The 27835-nt window shown below is 41.7% G+C and overlaps 1 protein-coding gene across 1 annotated transcript in view; it reads right to left on the bottom strand.

The window, feature by feature from the left end:
* Positions 1-27835, bottom strand: part of ARPP21 (cAMP regulated phosphoprotein 21) — a 133128-nt gene that overhangs the window by 1094 nt on the left and 104199 nt on the right. The window contains 1 exon segment of the mRNA XM_021386232.1: positions 863-1014. Coding sequence (XP_021241907.1) covers positions 863-1014 — 152 coding nt within the window.

Here is a 27835-nt window from a genome sequence, read left to right as displayed (position 1 = left end):
TAGGCCACTGAAAAAGTGTAGGCCTTTAACCTGTTCATTACCTTTAATACACATGTTCTGTATAGTAAATCTGAAGACATAAGGGGAAAAATATAGTCATAAGTAATTCCTCCGTTTCCTTCTGGGTTGATGTGGTGTTTTCAGGAAGGTGATGGAAGAGCTGAATGGATGCTTTATGAGTGCAATCTTTGAAAATGAATTAATGTCAGTGAGTTTCATAAGGATCACCAGAAAACATAAGCACCCGCCATTTTGTAGGCAGCCTTGTAGGCTCTTGTTGTCATAACTCACAGAACCCAGGTATAATGCAGATGTCTGGGTAACTTATGGACTTGGTATAACACAAGCCTAACTCCTTCCTAACTCCGATAAAAAATCTCTCTCTGGCTACAGTATGTTTCAGAAGGCAGGGTGAGATCCTCTCTTAACACACTGGCAACAGTCTTCACAGATGAGTGATTTTTAACTGGATCAGACAAAGCCCTCAACTTTATTACAGAAAACAATACTGCACTGGCAGAGGAAAAAAAAAAGAGAACAGTGTTCTGTCTCTTATTTCTTCTGTTCATTTTTGGCACAATAAGTAGTGTAATTCCTTCGTGCTTTGTGGAGTTTCACCCGCACTGCAGGCTCTAATAAATAGTTCATTTAATGTATTCCCAATTCACAACGAAAATCGGGAGTACTAAGAATACATAAACAGGAAGCAGAGAAACCAATTTGACTTAAAAAGGCATTTATCTGGAGGCCTCCTGCCACATGGTGCCCTAATGAAGTAATAAAGACCGTTCCGTGACACGAAAACTTAACTCAGTTACGCACTCTCCGAAGATAAAAAATCAGTCCTTGCAGCTTGTGATACCTGATAAGACGACATGGCTGGATACTGCACCATCATGCCTTGCACCTGGTTTCCCTGTTGATTATTCATCAGGCTCTGGCTTTGGGGAGGCTGCTGCATTCCCATGAGGCCCTGGAACCCTTGCTGCTGGTTCGGCAGGACAGGCTGGTAACCTGCAAGAAGAAAGCCACCTTCATGTATGCTGTCGCTTACAGGGCCACAATTAAAACCATTCTCAGTCACGGCGAACGTCTTGCAGCCCTGCAGGAGTGGGGAGGCCACCCTGAGGGACACGTGACGTCAGGATACAATTTAAAGCCCTAAGCAGACACAAGGTGCCACTGGCTGCCAGTTTCTTCCCCTGTGGCCACTCCCCATCAATTTCAAGGACACCAACATTTGGCCATCACCGTCTTACCTGGCAGCTTTCCTTCAGGTCATATTTTCTTATCTTCAGATTAGTGCCTCGGAGAGCACCCTCCCTTCTTCTTACCTTCCTCACAATGCTCCACTAGCATAACGTATACAGAGATGGCTTTATTTAATCAAGAACAGCATCTGTATGCTCAGCAGCTCCCCCTCACAAGGTTTCCTGTACAAGGCTTCCTATACAACTAGAGCACATTAAGTGTCATATTCCATCCTACTCATTTCACATTCGGCACAAGAGGAACTCTGAAGTCCCTGCCCAGGGATGAAATTTTGGTGCTTCTCCTCTGCATTCAAAGGCACCACAACATGGCTGGCTTTCTGCAGGATGGCTCCTATAGGGCTGACTGAGAAATGGGCAAAGCCCAGAAGATCTAGAGGGCAAAGCTGCCAATGAGGCAGAAGCGTGGATGGGAAACAACATGGCAGCAACACAACCCAGCCTTGCTGGATGAGAGTGAGCTTACTGACAGAGGCTAGTAGTTAATGAATTTTGCAAAATAAAAGGTGGAAAAGGAAAGGAAGATGTAGAAAGATCCTGTCCTTGAAAAATGCAGCCAGCCATGGTCATTAAGGATCTGTGAATAATTCCTCCTTGACTCGTTTTCGTCCTTTAGCACTCATATTTTTAACATGTAGCTATGCAGTGCATACTAACTCTGTAGCAATGTTTTCAGAATAAGCATATTTCAGGCAAAGAAGACTTATCAGAAGCAGCAACGCTGTGTTATTTTTATATGAAAAATGTGTGTTGCGTCTGCTCAATTTATATTCATGAATACAGTATATGGTTTGATATACTCAGTGAATTGGAAATCATCACCTGAGTACTTCTTCATTATGTAAGAAAAATAAAGTAACTCATGTCTCTATTTCTGCCAGTCTATTGTGAACTGACAGTTCTCCTTCAAAACCTTTCCTGATGCTCGAGAAATGTTGGGGATCTCTGATCATTTTGGGGCATTACGGATGCCTTTTCCACAGATCCAGGAGATTAATGTCTCCTGTCAGCCAAGCAAAATAATAAAAACAAAAATTAATTCCACGAGTGATTAACTTGGCTGGAATATAGCGTCAAATGTCTCCCAAATGCATCAGATTACTGTACATTCAAATTTGCTCTTTTCCTGCACACAAACACAGAGTCAGCAGATTTTTCAGTCACAAAAATTACCAACATCAGAAGTGCTGTAACTGAGTTTACAGAAGGCTTATGAAGCAATAACAGAACTGCAAGTCGTCTTCTGCTCCTTTATACCAATTATGGGGAGAGGGGGCAGAAGGGACAGAAATAAAAAAATTAGCACCACTATTCTGGTATTTGCAAGCCCGGAAATTTAAGCAGAGATGAACTGACAGTGGGAGCCTCAAAAGGTAATTCATTTCACATCAGTGGCATTTGTCAAATCCAGTCGCAGATGCGGCAATGACCGATGGACTGATGGCAGACCAGAGACCAAGAGGTGCTAAGCTGAGGAATGCTACCAAACATTGGATCTGGGCTCTGGACCGTGATGCGCTGACACAGGGTAGTGACGGGTGCTCCACAGACAGACAGACACCATTGGGGTCAACATGAGAGCAGCCCTGCTGTCACCTCTCAATGTAATTGCATTGCCATTATTTTAATCAGGCTGCTGCTGATAGTTGTCTCTTCACCTCAGTGTTGTGTTCCATATTCACCAATAGGATTAATTTATTGCCCACTGCAGACAGGAGTATCAAGCTGAAACAAGTTATGAAAATGATGAGGTGACACCCTTATGCTGAACACATAGGTGTCATCTCATGGGGTTGTTAGAACAATGTGTACTTCTGCCCTGCCAAAATGTATTGACAAAATCCTTCTCTGTATCAGCAAATACTGCTTAGTAGATCATAGAATGGCTTGGGTTGGAAGGGACCTCAAAGATCATCTGGTTCCAAGCCACCTGCCATGGGTTGGGTTGCTAACCACTAGATTAGACTGCCCAGAACCCATCAAGCCTGGCCTTGAACGCCTCCAGGAATGGGGCATCCACAACTTCTCTGGGCAGGCTGTGCCAGTGCCTCACCACTCTCTGAGTGAAGAATTTCTTCCCAACATCTAACCTAAGCCTCCCCTCTTTCAGTTTAAATCCATTCCGCCTTGTCCGATCACTATCTATCCACCTGTGTATCAAGTTGGTCCCCCTCCTGCTTGTAAATTCCTTTCAAGTATTGGAAGATTGCAGTGAGGTCTCCCCAGAGCCTTCTCTTCTCCAGGCTAAACAGTCCCAACTCCCTTAACCTTTACTCACAGGAGAGGTGTTCCAGATGATGGTACAGCCACTGTGCAGTTTAGGTACAAGAATGCAAAAAGTGTTAAAAATGTTCAAGAGCTGAAGTCCGCCAGGCTATGGATTGTTATTTTAATGACTCCATTACTCTTCAAGGACTTTCTTCAGCCCATGGGGCACATACACCCGTCACCCACGTCCCAGCATGCAGAGTCCTGCTTACTGCCCTGGCAATCACAAAAGACCTCTTTCTCACTCCCCTCTGCAAGCTGTTTACAATGCTCTGACCACCCAGAAGGGTCTCAATACAAGCAGAGAAGTACTTCAGATGTACTCTTAACATCCTTCCAATGCGATTAGATGGGAGCAAAGAGATCTTAATGTAAGAATCTTCCTGCACAGTTTCCTGACTATTCTTTGCCTTTAAGGGAAATTGTCACTTGTATAGTCCAGAAGGAGCTACTGCAGTCTCTTGACCACAGCTCCCTTGAATCATGTGTGGGATGTTTAAGAAGGTTACTGGTTGGCCTCTGTTTCTGCACAAAAGCAAGAGGAAAGAACTGGCACATTACATGGCAATCCATTTGCACACAAAGCTGTTAATATCAGAAAACAGGTGTTCTGAATTTTCCACCTCTGCAGCCAAAACTGTGCAGTTTTGACTCTGCATTTCATATGTTTTCACACACAGTCCAGGGAAAGAATGGAGATGGGAGAAGTGAGAGTCCTCATCACTGATAGCCTCAATATCCCAGCCGTTCAGCAGCGCTTTTAAGACTCCATCATTCTAGCAAACCACCTATTTTTTGAGGGCGCAGACTACCAGATTGCTATTTCCCCAACACTATTTTGTATACACATGGTAGTTTCAATCCAGAACTTGGCTCTGCCATGCTTTTGACATGCTATTTATTTTTCGATGAAATGAAAATAATACAGCATTCTCAAAAGGCTCAGGAGGGAACGCCATGCACTGCTGGGCAGAGATGGGCATTTTGGAGCTACACAGGTATCAGGAAATGGGTGAAAACAGGAAATGGCACCATGCTTTCTGCAGTAATAGTTTTCTTCATACTTGCTCTTTTGCTCGTTAGCTTTCATACTACATAAAGTGTAATCCTTAAAAGCTTCTTTACTGTCCCCTGAGAACACACATACGTGGGTTATTTTCTAATGGCAGTACACATCAGATGAACCATCCTATTACTGCAAGCTCCAGGGCCTCTTTACTGCAATTATATCATCCTGCTCTATGTTATCTCCGCTACAAAGGAGGATTTTTTAAATCAGGGCAAACATGAGAGACATTGTTAAACAACCAGAGGAACAAATCGTGTGCAGAATTTCAATGAATGCCTCAGAGGAAAAACGAGCCTTGGATTGCAGTCTAAATGGAAGAGGCTGACGTATCATCAAGGTAATGCTCTGAACCTTTATAGCCTGCATCACCATGCTGACAGTCAGCTAGCTGAAACCTCCCAGAGGGAGAAACACTACATGAAACACCCACAAATGTTTTAATTTCTTAATGAGGCTATGGAGCTTAGAAGAGAAAATGCAGTGGTCTCGCACCCCTGCCAGTACCATCACCCAGAGCTGTAATTATAGCAGGCTGGGTGCTCTGCTAGCCTCAGCACATGTCCTTCGTGAACAGCACATCCACTCCTTTCAGATTTGAAGCATATATTAGCAAGATAGCTTTATACTATGTGCGCATCAGCACTCCGGGTAAAAAGCAATCAGCATTTTGGACGATGAGAATTTTACCTGGCATTACTCCCTGAACCACAAATCTTACTCTGCTCTCATCACTTGCATCTAACAGTGTCTTGCATCTAGGCTCAACTGATGCAAGCATGTAAATTCATAGCGGTTTTGGTGTGAAGTGATCTGAAAGCTCATCTGTTTCCTTCAGTGTAGTACTTCAAGAAGCCAAGCTGTGGTCACCAGCAAACCCAGGACACAACCAAAAGGCGTGTATTTTGATGCACCCTGCAGCAACCTGGAGCAACCAAGTCCAAAAGGAATTCCAAAGGAAGACCCCAGAAGAGCTAATGGGGCTTTGTGCAACAAAGAGTTGGCTGCTAGCAGATGGTTCTTGAGCAGAGTAGAAAATGGCATAATAACATTACATGGTTGGAAGATAAACCTAGAACTGTTCAGATTAGAAATGAAGTGCAACATTTCAGCACAGCCTGTAATTAGGAAGGGTGCAATCGACCTAGAGATGAAGCGCATTTGCTGTCACCTGAAATCTCTAAAATGAGAATGGACAGCTTGCTAGAAGGTATTCATCAGCTTAATAAGAACTTCTGGGAAGAAAGGTATGATTAGAGTATGCACTGCGTCCAGTACAGTTCAGAGCATTAAATTACATGATCAAGACTTGAAATACTTCTGGAAAATGTGAGCCAGTTAGCTCTTGATATTTCTTCAGTCTTACAATGAAAAGCACTAAGCTCCTGTGTGTGACATGGACTCCCATCCCTCCATCTCTTTCCTTTGATCCCATACCGGCATTGCCACTAAGTTGACCCCCATGCAGAGAACTCACTTGCATAAGGTGGCTACTGAACGGCTATTTCTGGGCTATTTCAGGTTGCTTCCCCCCGCTGAAGTAATGGCTCACCAAGTTTTACAGACTGAACCTGATCAGTACCAACGTCCACAATTTTTCCAGGCTATAATTATCTTTAAATATTAAAATAAGGTGTGAGCGGGATGCGGTTTCTGCCCGATAATCACAGAAACTTAAAATGCTGCTGAGAATTTACAAGCCAGAGAAGAAAATCTGTCTTAGTAAAACTTCAATTCAGTCATGCACACAGCAGCAAGTTTTGGCAACTCGTCTGTTTGCCAAAGGCTCTGAGATGGTCCATCCCAAAGTACTTCTAAAGCTGGAAGGAAGAACAACACTGAAAGAAGCAGTTCAACAAGAGCAAATACTGACACAGAGAACACTTTGATTCTCCGACAGTCCCTAACTGCTACCTGTAAAATACAAGGAAAGAAAGCAGGGCTAGGGAAGTGGGCTCTGCTCTGCCTTTGCTTGGGTTCAGGACAGTTGGCCAAGCCGTGGGACACGTGTGCCAAAGTCCCTTCCCAGCACAACTGAAAGAAGGAATCTGATGCGGATTTCAACCAGCTGGAACAAAACCCTGTGTGCTACAGGTATCTGTTTGTACCTCCTGCTGATGCTCTTTGCCTCACATCTGTACTGCAACCAGATGTTCACCTCCCACACAAATACATAATGACCACCTACAAAACCTCCCCAAACACTGCTGGCTCTAGTGCACTGTGCTCAGCCTGGCTTCTCACATCTGCACCACACGTTACATTTTCGTGGCTGCTGAGGAAATCATTTCATTTTTTCCACTGTGCAGTTGGTCAGTATTTGGCCCATTTCACACAAGTAGCAGACTGGAAGTCTCACTGAAAACACTGCTGTAAAATTAAGCTGAGCTGGATTTCAGCTTCACCACCCCTAAGCGTCTGCAGTTTGGAAGTGTCCCACAGAAGCCACGCTAATTAACATCTCCCTGCTGGTGTGTCAATTTCTGCACCAGTCTGAAGATTTAAACTGCATCTTGTGCAGCTGGAGTCCAAAACGCTCTGTACACAATGTTGTTGCTCCAGCTTGGATCTGAAATCTGAAGGACATGTTATAAGCCGTATCTGCTGCAGTGGATCAATCCACTCCTACTGTGTCTGCTTTCCCTCTGCACTGCACATAAAAATGTTTTCACCTACTAAGATAGTTGGGCTCTGTGTTCCCTTTGAAGACATCTCAGATAATTTATGGGTGTAAGGTGGATACCTCGTGAGCTGGAAGAACAAATATACAGTAGCTTAACACTAAAAATTGATTCCCCTCCCCTCAAAACATAAGACCATGCAATTGTTTCATTTTTATACACGCACAAAGGAAAAACAAGAGCACCTATGCCTGAAGTGAAGAGCTGGGGTTATAAAGCAGCAGGATTTTGAGTTAACCTTCTCAGTACATAATTGCTGCCAGAATTGCAGCTCCCTGGTTCCTAAATTGGCCTTAGCTCTGCTAAGAGCACTTTCCTGCTTCCCGAACCCGACTAACAGACTCATCTCTGGCGGGCTCACAGAAAAAGGATCGCATCCAGCTGCATTAGAGAGCTCAGCAAGATGTATGCATCAGAGATAAAAGACAGTAAGACTTTATTATCATAACAGAAGGAAGAAAAGCACTGCTTAGAAGACAGCTTGTTCCCCCTGCTCTTTATATGGCTTGCAAAAGTCTCTGTTCCACAAAGTCGGCCGTGCAAAACACAGTATTAAAGCTCTTTCACTTTCAGAAGAAGAAATAAAATGTGGAAGTTGGCTGCAATTTTGCATTATTTCAGAAAGACCCATTTGTAGGATTTGGTTAAAACTGCTGATGAAAATACCCGTACACAAAAGAAAATCTGTTGCGCGTAACAACTCTGAAATCCCCCGTCGGGTAGTTATATCCAGCTGCTAGAGCAGGGCCTGTCTTATCTGCTGAACTGCCCATCCTTGTCTTTGCCATTTATTCTTTTCCAAAAAGCTATGTGAAATCTTGTTTTGCAACTTCAGAGGCTGGAAGAAACCCAAAGCAGAGAGCATCTGAAGTACGGTTTCATGCACTGCTGCGGACACCACAAACAACACAGGAACTTCCCAGCTGCTAATAAAATGCAAAGATCAGAGGAATAACACATCCCATAGCTAAGCAACCCCCCCCCCCAGTACAAACGATTGAGATCAGGGCCTCACAAGTCTATTTTTAACTCTGCTTGTCCTACATAAACTGGAATGAGGTACATTTGTACCAGATCTGAGAGTGCTTTGTGCACAGTCTTTTCTTCCAGAATAGTAACTGTATAAAACAAATGGCCCCATCTTGCTGGAAGAAGGCCTCCTGATATGGTGGTCTAGATTATGCCAGCGTGAAATGATGAAAGTAACACCGCATACCTGTAATACTTTGAGCTTCTTATATGTCAGCACCAAAGAAACATCCATTATATTTTCTTTTACCCTTTTTCTAAGAAGCCAGGCTCTAACTGCTGGAGACAAGGAACAGAATCAACTTAAAAAAAAAAAAATTTATATGCGTGCTTACTGTCCCATGGAGAATGGTTTCACAAGATGCACTGAACTGTTATTTAGACCATTCCATTCCACTATTCAAGCAGCTGTCTTTAGGGCAAACATGCAAAACCGTGGATATCATGAAAGAAGGTTTATGAATGACTTAAAGATGCATACCTGCCTATCAGTTACTTTTCCACACCTGAAAAGATTTGTTTTAAAACTCTGCATGTAAAAAAAGCCCAGACAAATAAGAGATATGATTAAATATTGTCATTATGTACCTAATGAAATCACAGACCGTAACATCTTCTGAGACTAAAATTTTAATTAAGGCAGGCTGGCATTTTGGCTTTTTTCCTCCCCCGTGTGCCAGGGGAACAGCAGGTAAGGTCAAACAAAAAGCTTATGTGATAAAATTGCATGAGAGCACTCCTAGGAGACCTGGCATTATTAACAAGAACACGAAGAAGGGCACAGTTGAACAGTTCAAAGATAAATGATTGCATTCAGTTTACTTTTCACTATCAACTGGAGAACCCAAGAGCTGCTTTTTGACAAGAAATGTATATTTACAAGCATCAAAAGGAGTGAGAAAGGATACAAATACAGGAGATTCAAGGTTGGGGAAACATTTTTCTTCAGTTTAAAGTCTGGATCTATTATTTTACTTCTCTGTACAAAGGATTTCTAAATTACAGGGACAGCTGTAAGCACAACTTGCTACTGCTAAGTGGCTTGATGCTGAAAATCAACCTGTTCTTGCTGAGAATCTAAAACCATGTTATTACGTGACACTTTAATCACTTACTTTTTTCTCTTTTCAATATCCTTCTATTTTATGTTTTAAGACCCTTTAGTTCCTGTTTTTCAAAACCTATTAGAAAAATGGTTTACTCTCCTTTTTGAAGATAAATCTGAAGATAAATGGATGGGCGCCTCTATCAGACACGGTATGCAACTCAAAGCTTCAGCAAGACTCAGAAAAGAAAATTCTATTTTTAAGACAAAATCCTTTTATCTCACTTCAGTAAAAATATAGAGGGAACAGCCAGCTGCGAGCCAAAATAATTGCAACAGAGTAATGCAGGGCTCCATTACAGCAGCATAATTCCAGTGAAGCAGCTGATCCAGGATCCTGGCACTTACCCGCAGCCCGGAGCCTGACTTAAATGCACTAACCCAGACAAAGCATGTGCAGCTGTTTTGGTAATCTGAGGCTTCTGAATTTTATTGGAGGTGGAAAAAAAAAAAAAAAAAGTCAGCCAGCAAACAACACAGGTGATAGGGAGAGGAAGTATTTTATGCTGTTGAAGTAAGTACTCAGCCACGTGAAAGGACTCGACAGCCTCTGGGAGATGGATTTGGAAAGAGTTTCCCTTTGGTTAGCATGATAAGCAATGGCAGATACCCAAAGCCAGCCTGGTGCCTGCTGAGTGGGTACTACAGGGCCTGGGAAGCAACACTTTAAGAGGGGTGAAGCCTCCTTGTCCCAGTGCAGCTAAAGCATTGAAGGCACCTGCTATGGGCTGCTGTGTGGTGCTGGTGACACCAGGGAGGTCCCGAAGAGCACTGAGGAAAAGCCAAGTTCAACTCTCCTGCTCTCAGCCCCTGCATGCCAATCCCACTGACGTTAATGAGAGTTAATGCACTGGTGGGCAGGCCAACAGATCACTGTGGAGTTTCTGGATTGCTCTTAAGAGCTCTGCTGTTTAAGAAACAAAGGACATACAAATCTAGTCATAGCTCTTACTGCAGTCTTAGGTTGTAACACAGGTGAAGTCTGCTGCACTTTTTCAGTAGCTATTATACAACTTAACCACAACAAATAGCTACTATACAGCTAACAGCAATGAAAATTCCCTTCATATTAATAGCTCAATTCCTTTGGCATATGCCATGCTGAAGTCCCAGCTTCACATTGAAGCTGTGAGATGTAGGGGGATGCCCTTGCCAGCAGTATGTTACAGAGGGTCTTCCTGTAGAATGAGTACGCACCATTGCACTCTGGATTTGCTGATTTCAGAGATGAAGTGTTTGCACATTGTCACAGAAAAGCTAAACTTTCTTGCAAGCTAAGATTTACAGCAAACTGGAAGGAAAAGCAGCATATCATGAACTATTTGATCACAACTATTTTCAGGAGGAAGAAGAAACCAATAGCTTTGATTGAAAACTGTAAGAAAAAACTGTTCCTTTCTTATCTTTCTACTCAGAAAACTGTATTCTTGCAGAATTTCAGAATGTAACCTCAGTTACAAATGCATTTATTTTCTCACATGAAAATTTTTCACTTGAAATTGCAACTTCTTTTAGTTCAGGGTGGGAATATCAACATTGTACCTGGTACAAACTTACACTTGGTATAAATTCAAATTCTTACAGAAAAAACACTGGCACCAACTTAACTCTTGGTATATACATCCACATATGCACACGCACATATATCTGCATCAGTGGAAATGAACAGATTGAATAGAAAGCTAAAAGCATGTTGAATAGTAGTAGCCCATGTGCTGCAAGCTCTGTACTTGCCACCTAACCACCTCCTTTAGCAGTGAGATGAAGGGCATGTGGCAGCTCCAGACTTTGTGATACAGCTATTCAGCGTAGGGCTGCCCGGGAGAGTTTGTTATGTGTAATGAAAACAGTTGAATAGCATCCCTTCAGACAGTCTACTGGAGAGATTCTTCCTTGTCTGATTACACCTGAACCATTTCTTCACCCAAGGTTGTCAGTATGATCACTTTCTTTACGGTGTGGAACAGTCCTGGCCTTTCCAAGGACACCAGGCTCACAGCTGTATTTCCAGCTAAAACCATCTGCAGATATGACTGACAATGTCCAAGATAGAGGGAGATAACAGTCACAGACATCAGCTGGGCTACTGGAATTGACAGAGCCCAGCTGTTCTCCGTGCTGGTGGTTTGAGCCTTGGAACACCAAAGGAGGCTGCAAGCAGCACAGCTCATGAGATGAGCAGTACTCTGTGTGATATGGCCCATATGTATGCATTTCTGTGGTTGTATTCTGTTATACTAAGCAATTTCTGACCACAGTCTAACGATTATTTGCAACTGCCTATCCACTGCTTTTGTTAGCAAGTACTTAAGAGCTGCATGCAGTGGGACTGCCAGCCACCCAAGCAGTATGAGGTATGACTCCAAACACAAAACCAACAGGAACAGATTTGAAAAAGGTCTAATACATCCATGCAAGCTGTTAGCACACAAATTCAATCAATTTCAGCAGGTTAATCCCTGCATTACATCAGTCTGATTTTCTGGATTGCCCCCAAGTAAGCAAACTCTTGACTGCCCATGTACTAATCCGCAACATTGCTCTTAGTATTGGAATATCTATAAACGTAAGCCCAGGGTGAACCTCCACCATGCCAGCTGTGCAAACTGCAAGGAATAGCTGCAGTCTCTGCACTGAAGATTGTGCGTTCTTGAATAGACAAGGCAGCTGGAGGCTGAAAACTGAATGCCCAGGAGAACTGCACAAAGCTCTCTTGGAAAATGCACCAGAACATCTCAGTACACTGAACTGCTTTAACGAGCACGAGTGCTTACAGCTGCACTCAGGTACTGCAGATCCCCACTGCTTCTGCACACACGTTTAGGTTAATGCATCACATCAGTGAGCACGAGGAGCTGTTTGTTTACCTATACCATAAGGGCACAGCAAGTTGTGGGCTGCATCCCCCAGCTAGATGCGAACAGATGCAAGGATGATACTGAAGCCAACACAACTTTGATGGAGCATATGTTTGCCCATATGGGTCCAACTGCATAGATCGCATCTCTTCTGAGCGCACCCATGCAGAACGTAATCCAAGGACTACCGAGGTTAGCAATCAACTTTAACTGACTTTGCACTGTATTGGGAGCACTCACCTGCAACACAGCGATTACTCTGGCCCCTGTACAGCACATCCCTTTAGCATTTCCTTCACTTCTAAACATGTGAGCGGATTTCTTGATTTCAGGGCAGTGATTTACAGGCTTCTGGACTGAGGCCAAGGAACTCAGCTTCTCGATGGAGGAAATCACCAATAGGAGAGATACTGGGATTCACAGTATATTATTCACAGTATATTACCAGCATCTTTTAAAAAGCTCCTGAGAAACCTGACCAGACAGGTCCAATCAACAGAAGGAAAAAGAAGCCCCACTGCAGTAAAATTCAGTTCTACAAGATACAAAATCAACCCTTTTCTCAATGCTCCTTTTGCACAGTCACTGCTTAATCCACAAGCTGAAAAGCACGTGAGGTGGGACTGAGCCTGTATTCACATGGCCCTATGCACAACACAATAAGCATTCGCTGTGTACCAAGAGATACTTGCAAACTATAAGATAAATAGCAGCCAGGGAGGAGTCTGGCACGTGTGGCACAAGCAGAGTGTTTCCAGTCATCCTTACAGTGCAAGCAAACTCCTCTGGTTTACTATAGATCCTAGTCCACTTTTCTTGGTTTTCTTGTTAATCCAAAAGAGGTGATAAGGGAATTTGGCTAGGGATTTTCTGCTAATAAAGCAATTGTTACCATTAAGATCTTCAATTTCCATTGTCTTTACTCCTTGAAGTACAAGACAGAAGACATGCACATGTACTTGATATCCATCTTTCCATGCAACCAGTCCATTCTGTATCACTGCAGAAATGTAAACACCTATTCCATTCTGCCACATGTGTAAAAGCAATACTTCAACTGCACTAAAACTAGGCTGTATCTCTAAGCTAAACCTTTGTCTTGAATGGAGATGAGCAGCAAGAACTGCAGATGTAGTCACCCCCATGCCTAGTTAGCTTCACTCATGGTCATACTACTCATCTGGCAAGATAGGAGGGAATAAGTGAACTGAAGCCAAAAATACCTGAAAAACTAAAAAACATTCCCTTTTGACATTCCTAATACAACACTACCAATTTCTAAGACCTCAAAATCTTTGTTTGAATTAAAAAAAAAGAAATGAAACAGTGTAATTGTTCATAGGCAATTTAAAGCTTTTGCTTCATTTCTTAGTTTGCCGTTTGGGGAGAAAAGAGCTGTACTTCACAGGAATGTGAGGCTTTTATTTTTCTTGGTTGAGGAATCTGCAAAAACACTTATTCATGCAGTTAATAAACTCCTTTGATAGATCAGGCAGCTAAACCTGCAAACAATGCCTATCACAGGCAAATGCAATTTCAGTTCCTGTGTTGGGTGGGCAGAACAAGATGAACAATATTAACAGAAAAAAAAAAAGGAAGGTACAGCATAAGTAAGCTTTCACCTGTTTTCTTTTTTTCCTCTAAAAGGGGTTAGTGACACTTAAAAATGTGAGGATTAACAACTGGAGGCACAACCTCATTGTGTGTCTACATAAGAAATGAATAGAAGTGACCCTATCAGCTGCAAGCTCTTCTGCAGAGAAGAAATCTTGGTCCGAAGGGAACAGGAGAGAGCGAAAAGGCAGAGGGAGGATGGAGGTGGCTTCAGAAGAGACTGTTTGGTTTCTACATTCATTCCTGAGTCTATCTATTGAGTCAGCCAAGAGGCTGACAGTGGTGCTCAGGACACAGGCAGACTGCTGCTACAGCTGGTCCAGGGTTATCACTGTGAAAGGATATTTTAGTTAACCCAACCAGTCCAACTGCTGGAGAAGGCTGATCTGCCAAGCAAAAGCACCTTAACTAGACTGGGTCTGTGAATCCCACAGGATCAGCTCTGAGCCCCGCCTCTCCTCTCAAGGTATCTGCAATTGTGCAACCATAAAGCATGCAAGATTCAATTTCATTAGCCAAAAAAGGGAGCACAGCACACTTTAAATATAGAAAAGTCTCTGGAATATTTGTGCTTTGTCTGTTGTAGACCTCTCCAGGGAGACGCTGGCTCTCAGAAATCTTTGTGGCAGAGCTGCCATGAACGTTGGGAAGTTATGTGCAAGGTCTGCAATCGTGGTTGATGCTACATATTCAGAGCAATGGAAAATGCACAGACCAAACACATATGGAGTCTTCAGCTCAGCATAAAACTGAAGATAGCCTGTGTGTGTGTGTGGTTACAGTAGGCTTCTGAGGCAGCAGCAGGACTTTTTTCTTGCATAAATGATAAATATTGATAGCTTTTTGCTTGCTTAGGATATAGTACACTCCAAATGCATTACTTCTTTCTGTGTATTAGTTTTCCCATTTGTAGAATAAGGTACTGAGGGAAGACTTCTTCATGAGACATTCTTCAGTCCAGCAGAGCTGAAAAGTGCTATACAGGTCCTGGATAAAATCGATGGAAAAAAAGCTGATCTTCAATATAATATATAATATGAAGAGATCACTGAGTACTGAATTTGTTAAGAGTTGCATACAGAGCTTTGCAAAATTTCCAGTTGGCTGAAGAACCCTACTTTGAGCCAACAAAAAGATGTTTTTTCTGTCAGCACCTCTAAGGGCAGGGCTGAATTCCCAGGGACGGAGGTCTGCCAGTACTGGCAGGAAGACGAGAAGAAGATACAATGAGACTCATCCGCTGGAGAACTGGTCTTAGAACACAGGTCTCAGCAAATCATCAGGGCCAGCAAACAGATACAAATGTGCACTTTGAAATTAACTGAGAAGGGTTTTGCAAAGGCTTTCCAGTGCTTGCCTAGAGGCAACTGCCAGCTCCTGAGATTCAGCTGACAGGAGAGAGAGGTCTTCTGTGGGCACAGGAGGTAACTCAGTGTTTTTTCATACAATTGTAAGTATACGCCATCCTTAGCTGCTCTGCTCTTACAAGTTATCTAAATATCTGGGCACAGGTACATATGCCTTCCCACGCGATAACTGAAATTAATGCAGCACCATCATAGAAGTCTACTTTAGGCTAAAATGGTTGTCTCCTGCTTATGTCCTCTGGATGGGGTAGCTGATTTCATATACTTCTGCTAGGGCTGCACGGAGTCAAACCACGAAGCAGAAATGTTTCTCCACGTAAGATTTATGACATGCATTTTTTGAAGTGGTAGCTGATGTGCCCAGCCAATCTGCCGAAAATGTCTGTGTAGCAAAAATTTTTGAAAAGAGAAAATCACAGGATCTGTAAACACATCTGCAGAATGTTCTTTAGTAACCAGCACTCATTCTGAGTTTAAAACCTTGAGAATAAACACAAACTTCTGTATCTGGAAAAGGACAAATGTAAGTCATACCTTCAGACTGCTCCTCGTGACATGGTACTAAGTCTGCAGCTATAAACTTTCCTCACAATAGCACCATTCTTCAATTTTAAACAATTAGCATAGCTTTTTCAAACTAAAAAGTAGGTGAGTACAATCTTTACCTTCTAGCAAAAAGATCTGCAGGAAATAAAATAATTTTCTAATTATTAAAAAAACCCTAATTTATACACCTTGATTTCATATTCTGAAATGAGCCACCACATCAATTAAGAGAAAAGCACTTTTTCCCCATCACAGGAGAAGTCACAGCAAATTGGTTCATAAATATTCACTGGTTCTATAAGTATGGCCATAAAAAGGAGACACTATAGTGCCTGTCCTGAAAATGGCTTATTTAATGCCAGACCACCACCAAGAAAAAAGAGCTAAGGAGAGGCTCTTGCTGCAGGAAGCTTCCAAGGGGCAGCAAGGTCCTGTACCAGACTCAGGTCATGCTGAGATGATCTCCTACTTTGGCAGGAGAAAGAAATGGCAGATGATCTTGTGTCTGCACAGAGCTTACACTGGCAGGTGTGTTTTTTTTTGTTTTGTTTTTAATCCATGCAATTGATTAGCGTGGTGGATTTTCTGCATAGATAGCAAATAAAGTCTACGAAGCAAGAAAGCTCCTGCACTTCCCCACTGTCCTACTCACTGCAGAGACCACGTCTCAATCTCCGTGTGGATGACCTACACAATAAAGCAGCAGAAGAAATGAGTACAAGCCACAAGCAAAGCTACCCCAGCCACGTGAACTGCATGGAAGAATGAAAATTAACAAATAAAAAACAAATGCAAGCATTCTTAAAGCTAATTAATTATAATCAGATAATGGTTGTAACTACAAGACATCGCATAAAAGTGCTGTCTTCTTTACAGAGAAAGGCAAAGTTTCCATTAATATATATACATATATCAAGGCTGCTCAAATCCATTTGATAAAGTAAGTTGTGATTGCATTACGATTTACACAAATAAAAGTCCAGCATAGTATCACGACTATGAAGTATGAAGATAACATATTGTGCTAGCAAGTGATAAAATTGCTCACAGTGACAGCTGTGATTTATTGAAGCAATTCAAATACACTTTGAACGTATATTAGCTATGTCTCTGCCCACAAAGGGCGTATTTTAGCAGGGTAGCCCACACCAGTGATAAATTACATACCAGCCAGAAGTGAAGGCAATTGGCAACATCAGATGCCCAAAGGCCCCAAATTACTCTGATAATGTGGTTTTCATGATAATACCTCACATTCAACGGCATCTGAGCACCTAGAGAAACATATCAAAGCTGTGTTTTTGTTGGCTTTTTGGAAGATAACGTTGCAACAGTGAGAGTGGCTGGGACTTCCCAGCTAAGGCTGACATACAAAGCATTTATGAATTGGCTCTGGAAAAACATTTGGCACAGATGGTTGCAGTTTAGCTGCTACCTTTTATGCTGAAGCTGGAAAATAATGCCTCCTGCTTCCAGGCTGCAGGCAGTGGAACAACCATAGGCTCAAGGCCTACGGGCTGCAGCTCCCATACAACCCAGCTGCTGCAAGACCAAACTTGCAAGACTTGTAAAGTGGCTCAAGTGCTGCCATGATTCCATGACTTAGCCATGCTTATACACAGAACAGGATGGGAAATATACAACATTTGGTCACTGCATCCATGCTGGCATTTGCATCAGCATTTCTGAGAAGGAAGCAAGTTACTACTTATACGTCCTGTCTGCAGTGAGTGCAAGGTTCTTCCCACAGCTCAGAGGAGCTCTGAAAAGAGACAGCATGGTGCCAAAGTATCCTCTTACAGCAAGGTCTTACTACTGTAAAAGCATAAAAAAATATTTTACTGTAAGATTCTCTGGGCTAAATTTACAATGCATTAGCACAGACCACACCGAGACTGACTTCATAGCCTGGGCTTCAGGAGTTGCCCTTCTAAAGAGATTGTGTCCCAAGATTGAGATCCACACAGCAAACGGTACAGTCCTTCCATTTTGACGCACAAGGAAGCCTCTGTCTCTTTACAGCTCCTAAATTAACAGCAACAAGTGAAATTAATGACTCGGTCAAAGCAATTCCATCTTGCTGCGGATCAAAAGAAGTTTATCAGCAATTACACACTAATCAGCTCTTCTCCAAACAAAAAGCATATTTAACAAAGAGTTTTTTTCTGGTGGGCATTTTTTAACTTCTATTTAATCCAAAACACTCCCTCGAGAAAAGATAATCAATATTCATTTCTGTAATACCCATTACTTATAACCTGAGGACCTCAGATATACTGCATATTTCTAGAATGAGTTCATGCAACTTCTTAGAGAAAGTTGGCCATTCCTTGAATTTATGCCAGTAAACGTCTGAGAAAATTGGGTTTCTGCAGTTAGGCTCCATATGAGAAAAGTGCCAGTGTCACTGTTACTGAAATGGTACAAAATGCCTACGTACAGAACGATACTTAAAAAGTAAGCTGGGTAAACACATTCCCTAGAGCTGGAGCTGGAGAAGATGGAAAAGTGTCAAAACTTAGCAGTTATTTTCCTTATTCTTCTACATTGTATAGGGAAAAAAGAGCTCAAAACCTTTTTGAACGTGCCCTCATATCTTTTTTTTTTTTTTTAACTGATCTAACAGTTAGAAGAAAGCAGATTTCTTCCTTGAACTGAAATTCTTGGTAGTACAGAAATTACAGAACAGTGTACATTATTGCTTTCATTTATTTACGGCTCTGTAGCACCATTGTTTTTCAGAAACACTTGTAAGAATTGAATTGTTTGTAAGGTAACTGTTATTCTTAATAGTTTTTTTCATTGCTAGCTACTGGAAATATGGATTCAACATTATTTTAAGCTCAACACACTAAAAGAATTACTTTAGTACACTGTAATTATGATTTTTACCTCATTTTACAGAAGTACAAGGCAGAAATGAAATTCAAGCAAGGGAGAAGGACAGGAACGCTCTTGTTTCTTCAGTAACAGCAGCTTGAATATCAAAAGCTGTAACAACGAAGTCTTTCCTCCCCTTCCTTTTTTTTCCCCCCCTGTACCCTTCAGGTGTACATTTGCTAAACAGCTAAAGGAACCTTTCTGCAGCATCCCTTACCAAAAGACTAGAAATATTCTGCCAAGTTTTTATCTGTGAGCAGAGGAAGAATTCTTCCCTCTCCACTGCAAATTGGGCAGGAGGAAGCAGTAATTATCACAGACCAGACTTGGTTCGCAATTACAGGAGAAGCAAGAACACCCTTGCCTATCCCACCACTCTCATGTGCTTGCCGCCCTGAAGCAATGAAATAACCCCATAGCACTCCAGTAGCCTGGGTTGTAAAAGTGAGTGGAGAATGCATGGTTTTATTCCCCCATGCCCTCTAACAGGGATGGCCTCCTGGGCCTCCAAGACATTATTATTATTACAGAACAGAACGGACGATCTTCTAACACAAATGAGCATGTTGGATTTATGATTTCAAGACTCTTTGCAAGGCAAAGGGTAAACGGAGAACACAATCTGCTCCTCACTCCGTCTCCCTTTACCCATTTTTTTCTATACTGCTCAGAAGCTTCGTGAAGCACATATTTCCCCCCCACCCCCTTCTTTGTTTTTAAAACCAAGTGTTCAGTCGTACCCACCACCCACAGCTTTACTTTAGGGCTTTATCAACTATAACAATACAAACAGTAAGCTGTCATGAAAACTGGAAATTCTCCATTTATATCAAATCCCCTCGTTTTGTGCAAAGAAAACAGCAGCACGTTTCCCAGTCCTAAGACAGTGGCTCTGGAAAGCTGCCATAAATGGTAAATACAGTACCACATAAAAGGCATAAGTATTTTACCACCTGCTCTTACAGCCTAGTAACTGTAATATGCCTTTTTGCTGTGTTCCCCTTCAAATGAAAGCAAAATTCCCCCATATTACATTCAATTTTTCTGTTTCTGTTATGTCAATATAACAGTCTTTTTTAACAAGAGAACAAAAGCTCTTCCATCTCTGCGCGATCAATGTTATTGCTCAAGCAAAGGTAACTGGTATCTCTTTGTTAAGGCTCTATTTTCATGTACTGTCAAATTACAAATACAATTCTAACTCTGCAGATAACAATCTGCTTTGCAGACTAAGGGTGAGGTGGCCTAGGTGGAGATGCTAAATACCTTACATACCCTTGGACACAAAGCACTGTTATTCCCCAGGATCTGCACACAAATACGAAATCTGATTGTGCAGGATGGTTTGTGCAGATATACCTGCCCAAAATGTCAGCTCATGACAGCTGAAAGTTAAGGTCTGACGTAAACAGTAATCCTCCTTTTATGCCAGAACCATTCTCCCAGTGAGATCACAGGACCTTCCCTACCAAAGGACCTTCTGTGCTTGCAGAATAGAAGGCGGATTTACTCCTAAAGGCAAGTTAAGAAGTATATCTAGAGCCAAGCATACAGACATCCGTATAGAGATATGCAGGTCTCAAAATGAAAGTCAAGGACTGAAAAGTGTGAGAAATTTGTCATTGCTTGGCTAGAGCTTCATTGCCTTAAGGGGTCACACTCCCAGCACTTTAAAACTGAACACAGTTCAGTTTTGTGTCCACATGGCCTCAGAAAACACCAGGTGGTGTGGTTAAATATGCAGAAATCAGGGAATGGCAATGCAAAAGTAGCCCCTACAACCATAATTCCAGCAATTTACACATACATGAATAAGATGCAGTATTTAATTACATAATAATCATATATACTGCAACAGAATTTGCCCTGTAAATTGCTAATGTGACCGCCATCAGAATTTCTCATCTTCCTATTTCTTAGTTACGAAGTACAGGAGGACTTCAAAATGGATTTGAGCATGACAGCTTACAAAGACTTCACCTTGACCCTCACATAGTGCTAGACGTTCTCATGCACAGCCAAATCGGCATACACTGCTAGCAATTTTCTCCAGATGTATCCGTTGTAAGCCATGGGGAAAATACCACGAGGAGTACACTAAGTACCCAAACTCTCAATTTCAAAACATCAAGACTCAATTAAATCTGCATCTGCTTTTGCTAGGGCACTCAAAAGAGTGGTCTCACTGAGAACTATCTTGTCAAATGTTCACCTCCTACCCTGAGGTATGTTGTTTCAAGCTGCAAGTTTTCTTTCCACCTTGTTTAATTCTAAAAGGAATAACACACCTCACACGTACTCCTCATACTCAGAAGTCACACGTGGGGGTGTTTTCTTAATCGTATAAAGGATGTTCTTTGGAAAGCAAGAGGTTGATGCAAATCTCACCAAAAAAAAAAAAAACAGTCAAAAAAGCTCTATATAAACGCTATCTCATTGTCACAATGCACAGATGTTGAAGATTTTAAGAACTTAGGTGCTGATCAGTTGGGATCAGAACGTAATTCACTGGATGGCTTTCATGTGAAAGCAGCCAAACTAGGAGGTCTATTTCAATAATTCCTGCCTAGATCACCTCTACTATTATACAGTGATTGCTCTTAATCTCACAAAGTTGTTTTCAAGAAAAAAAGAAAAAAAAACCAAATACATAAGTGAAGTAGTGAAGAACTTTTTAAGTAAGACTGAGCTGCTGGAACTGGAAGTCCCCCACATTCGTGCAACAGACAACTCTCTGAGCCCACAGAATTCTTCCTGAGGATGCTAGAGGCTCATAGGCTGCATTTCCAGTACAATAGACACAGTGAGTTGTATAAGATGCAAGTGTTTAGAGAAACATGGTTTTAAAAGGAACAGATTAAGTATCTTATTAGTTCTGCTCTTCTTTGGACACTAGAAAGTAACAGATAATGCTTGGATAGCCACCTGATGAGCAAAGGTAAAAATCCAGCTGATAAGAATCCCCCCAAAATGCTTTACTGTCTTTGCTGTGCAGCAAGATTGAGGCAGTTCCTCGAGCGTCTCACAGATGTTCTTGACTTGTTTCTCTTCACCCTGGAGGTCCTACCTTCCCTGCCAGTAAGTTGTTTGGACCTTGGACTAGATAATATGGATAGCCTGAAGTCCTCCTTTGACTTACAAGTATTAAAATAAAAATCTCAGACCCAAACTGCTGAGCAAGAAATAAATTAGGTATTCTTGCATTTACTAAAGCTGAGTGTGAAATTAACCACCTGCACAGCAGATCCTTCAGCATCCCTCCCATTCCAACACCAGCAGAGTGTGACAGGTCTGTCAGCATCACAATATGTATGAAAACCAAGCTAGATCACGTTTCTAACGATAAAAACTTAGTGAGGTTTTCAAATTACTGCAGTGTATTATAAAAGATGGGTTATCGCTTCTTTCACTCCAGAATACGTCCAGACCAAACATCTCCACATCCCACGACTCTGAAAACACTAACAAAAAAGTTAATGCTGCTGTAAAATGTGAAAATGGATATCCAACACAAGTCTCCGACACTCACTTTTGTGCTTGGTGAGTTCAGCATTATTAGAGCAATTGCAGTAACTACCAGTGTATTTACACAAGGTGGTACAAGTTTACTAGCCTATTTTTTGTGCAATTGCTCTTCTCTCCCCTCACCTCAGCTTCCTTTCTGGCACTCAATAGTCACACTTGGTATATTAAAACTTTAACAATCCTACAAGAAATATGCAATTCAGCATTTCTTTTCAAAGCCCATCTTGGCATCACTCAACATAGCACCCTGCTGGGATTGCTTCACAGCACACAACCACTTGGCTCGCTGGAGACAGGCCTTTTCCCTCTCATCTTCAACTTGATGGATGTACTGAGTCTGTTCACTCACAGGAGAAAACTCAGAAAAGAGCTCTTGCTGATTAATTATGCCCTGCTTGGAGATGGCATTTCACTAGTCAGTTAGAAGCAGCTCTCTAAGGTAAATCGTACTTTCACATGTCCACACCTGTTGCTCCAATAGATCGTATCACTCCGTATTTACACAATGGGCCACACTATAGCACAAACAAGCCGTCTAATGCATTTCAACCACCACCGTAAACTTACATTAATCAGGACTGAGTAGAAAGAGCAGAAATCAAATTAATTTTGCCCTCCTCCAGGCTTCAAATTGGTCAGAAAACTTGTGTTGGTTTTTTTTTTTTTTTAGGACTAAAAAGTCTTAGCCCAGCCACACACCGATAACCTGACTAAACCTCTTAATAAGAACAAATAGCTCTGCACTTTAACTTTCTCCCTTGTAACATGGTGAGTAAATACTCCAAGAGGGAAAAAGGGAGGGAGAAAAAAGGTACACACATATACAAGCTACAGTTCCTTTTGTTAAGTTCTGTCAAATTGAAGCATACTCTGTTAGCTCGTGCAGCCATTCAGCTAGTCTCAAATTTGGAGAGAGGAAACAAGGAGTGCATGTGCAATTCAGGCATTACATTTCTTTTTCACATTTTATAAAACTCAGAAATCTCACTCAGAAAACTCAGAAATTTAGCTTAGTTTGTACCCAATCTATAGTGGGCTATCAACACCTGGACATAATGGATAAAAGCAGCTGAGTTTTTATCACTGCAAATTTTCTACCACTGAAGTGTAACTGACCCGCTGTGGAGTGAGGGAGAAACATACATATTTATATATAAATGCTGTATTAAGTCTAAAGATGGTCAACCTTGCTGCTCTCCTAGGGACTGCAAGCCAAGTGGGTTGGATTTTGGTTTAGGCTCTGAGCAGTTGAGAAGAAACCTGACTTTTCCTTTAAACAATGATAAATATTCAGATCTGTGTGCTGTAGAAACAAAAATAATGTATTACCACTGACTGAAAGGAGACTGTAAGGGCAGTAAGACCATGACAGGCACAGAAACAGTCTTCGACTACAGCACGACTGTTCAATTGTCCTTTTCAACACAAGAATTAAGGGATAGCAAATGAAGTCTAAGGGAATGTCGAAAAAAACAACCCCCCAAAAAGGTAATTCTCTGTACAGAATGTAACTAAACAGCAAAATGTCTTCCCCTAAAGAACTGTGGATATTATTCACAGGCTCAAAACCAGTCAAATTCAGAGGGAAAAATCCACAGAAGGCTGCTAAATGTGAAGGCAAGAAGTAGCTCTGCTGCATACTGCTCACAGAGAGGAAGGTTTCTGAGGAAACATGAGCATGTACCTGATTGTTCTGCTTTTCTGCAAAACTGCTGCTATTCTGTCACTGCTGAAGAGAGAATATTGGACCCTTTCTCTCATCCGTTGCAGTTGTCTTTATCTTATTTTTCAATCAATGACAGCTGCTTTTCTTTCCTTAGTTACAGGTCAAAAGCTACACCTGGCTTCTGCTCACAAGCCATACTTGAGGCACCACAACACAGACACACTCAGTACGTTCTAGCAGCAAAGCCCTCCCAATAGCATCCCCAGCTGCTGCTCCACTTGGGCCTTGAGCTTATCCTGTTCCTGGTTCAGAGCTCCTGGGTACAAGCCAACAGTCACCAGCATCTACTGAGGACTGCAACGCTGGGATGCCTGTCACTGCTGCCTTGGCATCAATGAAAGCCAGAAGCAAAAAGCGAGGACTACAGAACTTTTTAAGGAGAGAATTGCATGGAGATTTTTCTCAAGCAAAACGCTGCAACTTTTTTTTTCTTGAGCAAGGACAGCAAACAAGTATTGTTTCCTTTGGCTATCACATAGAAACAGTACAGCCTGTAGAAGAGATTGATAGGAAGTGTCCTGTGGCTTCTTATCATTATGGAGCTAGCCAGGAGATTGAATGGCTCCTGTCTATTTCTCCAGTATTTTGAGACATGCTTTCTGGAAGAGCCTCACTTCCTTCTCCATTTTCTTTCACATCCTTTACCTCTAATTATCAGAGGATCCTTGACAAAGCTCCATGAGAAACTGATGACCCATAGCATGCATGCTTAATCAATACTTCCATTGACCGACTCACTGAATTGACAGAAGAGCCTCAACGTGAAGTAAGGCTAGCAGCACTGCTTTGGGATACATAAAGCATGTACGGGAGCTGCAAGGCACAGCAGCGCAATTTGTAATGTCAAATCTCCAGTCTCCTTAGCAGCTCTCAGCAGCTCACCAGAATGGAGCAAAGTGTGTATGGAACATGGTATCACTGACAGTTTCGTGGAAGGTGGCACTGATGACACAGTGCCCTGGGTCAAGAGCAGAAGATTATTTCAAAGCTGTCAAGACATGCATACACCTTGGACACTATTTTCTCTCTCCATAATACAAGTCCTATCATGATACGTTCTACATGAGCTATAGTAGAGAGAGAGCACAACAGCATTTTTCTATGCCAGCACTGCAGTACTAATACATAGTTCATCAACTGGTGATAACTTGGGTATAGAAGATGCTTTGTAAAAATCCAGCTCCTCTCTTTTACACACAAATCACAGACAAATTCATACTTTTCTAGAACAAAGAACCGCAAGAAACCTAATTCAGATTTCTCATTCTTTTATTACATGATATAATTATATTTCACCAGATTACTTTTGCCTTGCAGTGTAGCTGCATGTATAATTATTTATTGCCCAGCTCAAGGTTAAGTGAAGAAACAGCCTCAACTGAGATTCTGCTTAAGCCCTTATTTTTCACAATGTGCTACAAAAGATTAATTGCTTTATATTCTCCAGTGAAGATGGAATTAAAATTGCTGTTTGATATGAGCTATTAATGCAGCAATCATTTTGAAGGAGCACGTTGTTTCTTAAAATTAATACGTTTCCCCTCTTTTGCTTAATCCATAAAGTGGTACTTGGCAACCTTAAAAATTTAGTTTTTGGAGATTCCTTGGAAGGAACTGTAAAAATCCAGTCTTCTGCACTCCTACAGACTCAGTATCTGTTGAAAGGCAGCCCTCAACAATGAGCAAAATAGCAATCCAACAGTGCTGAGCAGATAGTATTGAAGACGTTCTGTTTTTATCAGGATGCTTCTTGGAAGTCCCGAGGACAGTGCTGAAGCACATAAATTGTTTTGCTAATGCAGGCTGACAAAAAGTGCAAGGATACTTATATATAGCCTAAATATCTGCTTGCTCAGAAAACTCTGCACTTCTTTTTTTTGAAGTAATGCTGCGGGACTAAGAGCTTTCAGAGAGATGCTTTATTTTAAAATATTTTTTTTTGTCTGAGTCACTTATAACCAAACAGGGCCAAAGATATACATATACCGGGGCTGCTCTGAAAGTAATGCCTCCTATTTTATTGTGTTGGCTCACAACATCAGAGGTGGATGTTGGTGGTATAGCAGTAGAGGTTGAACCTTCCCACCAGTATCCCAGATGGACCAAATGGCATCTGATGTGGAAGTATGGATGAAGCAAAGGTGTGTCACTGAATTCCTCCATGTGGAAAATATTCCACCCACTGACATTTCCTGATGCTTGCTAATTGTTTATGGAGACCAAACAGTGGATGTGAGCACAGTGAGGTGGTGAGTGGTGCATTTTGGCAGCGGTGACAGCAACACTGGGTCACCTCCGCTGCTGCAGATTTTTGTGAGCCCAGCACACAGTCTCTTGTTCACTGCTGGCAATAATGCCTAGCTAGTGGTGGTGCGTACGCTGAAAAATAGTGTTTTATAACTGAGAATTTGCTGTATCTAACAGTATTACTGTGCTCTTTGTATCTGTTGTAGTTTCCATGGAAATGAATAGAAGGCATTACTTCTGGAGTGACCTAAGTATATAGCCTAAACATGTGCTTGCTTGGAAATGGTAGCTTTTTTACAGTAACTTCTCTGGGCTAAGTTGTTTCAGAAAGACTTGATTTTAACATAATTTGTTTTGCCCAAGTCACATAAAACTGGGTGGGACTACTTTCATTTGCATGGGAAGTCCACTCACTTGTCATTATGTTATGGCAGTGGGCTTTTTTGTATAGGCAAATCCAAGGAACACCAAAACTAAAGATGATGAGAAATTCGAACACTTGTAAAAACATGAATTATTCTGAACAGTACGATTAAGGACAGCACACATAATGCTACATGTATGATCCCAAAAGCTACTTACCATTTTCAGTGGGAACCCTAGGTGCCCAACATTTTACAGACAGTGAATAGGCAGTGAATGAACGAACAGCTCCTAGGCACTGCTAAAGTACAGTAATCATTACTGAACAGATTGGAGTCTGCCTTTCCTTAAGCACTGGTGTGATGGTAGACAAAAGACTCTTTTACCAAGACACCGAGATCTTGGGAAAATAAAAAATTAAATTAAAAACAAAAATGGAGAAGAAAAATCTGTGTTAAAATGCTTAAAATCTTAACTCCTTCCAGACAAGCTGGAATAAAAGTGCATTTAATTTCCCATTATCCACGTAAGGTTGGCTTAGGGATTCAAACTTTCAGACTATGGAAATACTTAGGTTAAAAAGAGCATTTTTGTAAAAATGAATTTTTGTTCAACACTTTGGGTAATGTACTTGTCTTTCCATTCTGAAAATAAGATTCCTGATGAGGGTATAGTCGTCTCTCACCTTCAGCTCATAAACAAAAGCAGGAAAAACAGATCTAAGTAGCACTGACCAGCCTCCACTTAGCATAGGCCATGTTAGTTCTGGAGTGAATTAATGTAAAATGACTTGTATTCATAGCTAGGTCTCAAGACTGGCAGCAAAGGCTGAATAAAGAATCACCATTTTCCCTTCTCAATCTATATCCCATTAGCCATGAGGGAGTCTTCACCACAGTTTGCAGCAAGAAAACATGAGTTTATCCTTATCGTTCATAATGATAAATGCCAGAGATACCCACTGAAAGTGAAACCTCAGCAGGGACCATGGATCACTAGTAATAACAGAAATAATCAAGCTGTTGTTAGAACCAGACACTCAGACAGCAAATTCAATTTTTTTATTTTGTGCCCAATAACAATGACAGCTCCTAGCCCTCATGCATTATAATTAGCTCCCACTGCAGGAATGCTCCCTGCTCTGGTGTGTAATGAGCTAGTGGGACCTGGGGAAGAGGTGGAGAAGTGTTGGGGGAGGCACCACACATCCTTGCCTGTCGCTAAGGAAACCAGCTCCCGTGTTTGGGGATGCTCTAAAGGGTTTGACAGGCAAAAGTCTCTGCTCCCTC

This window comes from Numida meleagris, chromosome 2, assembly GCF_002078875.1.
Source record: "Numida meleagris isolate 19003 breed g44 Domestic line chromosome 2, NumMel1.0, whole genome shotgun sequence".
Taxonomy (NCBI): Eukaryota; Metazoa; Chordata; class Aves; order Galliformes; family Numididae; genus Numida; species Numida meleagris.
Note: the sequence above shows the minus strand (reverse complement) of the source record. Positions and strands in the feature narration are given on the sequence as shown.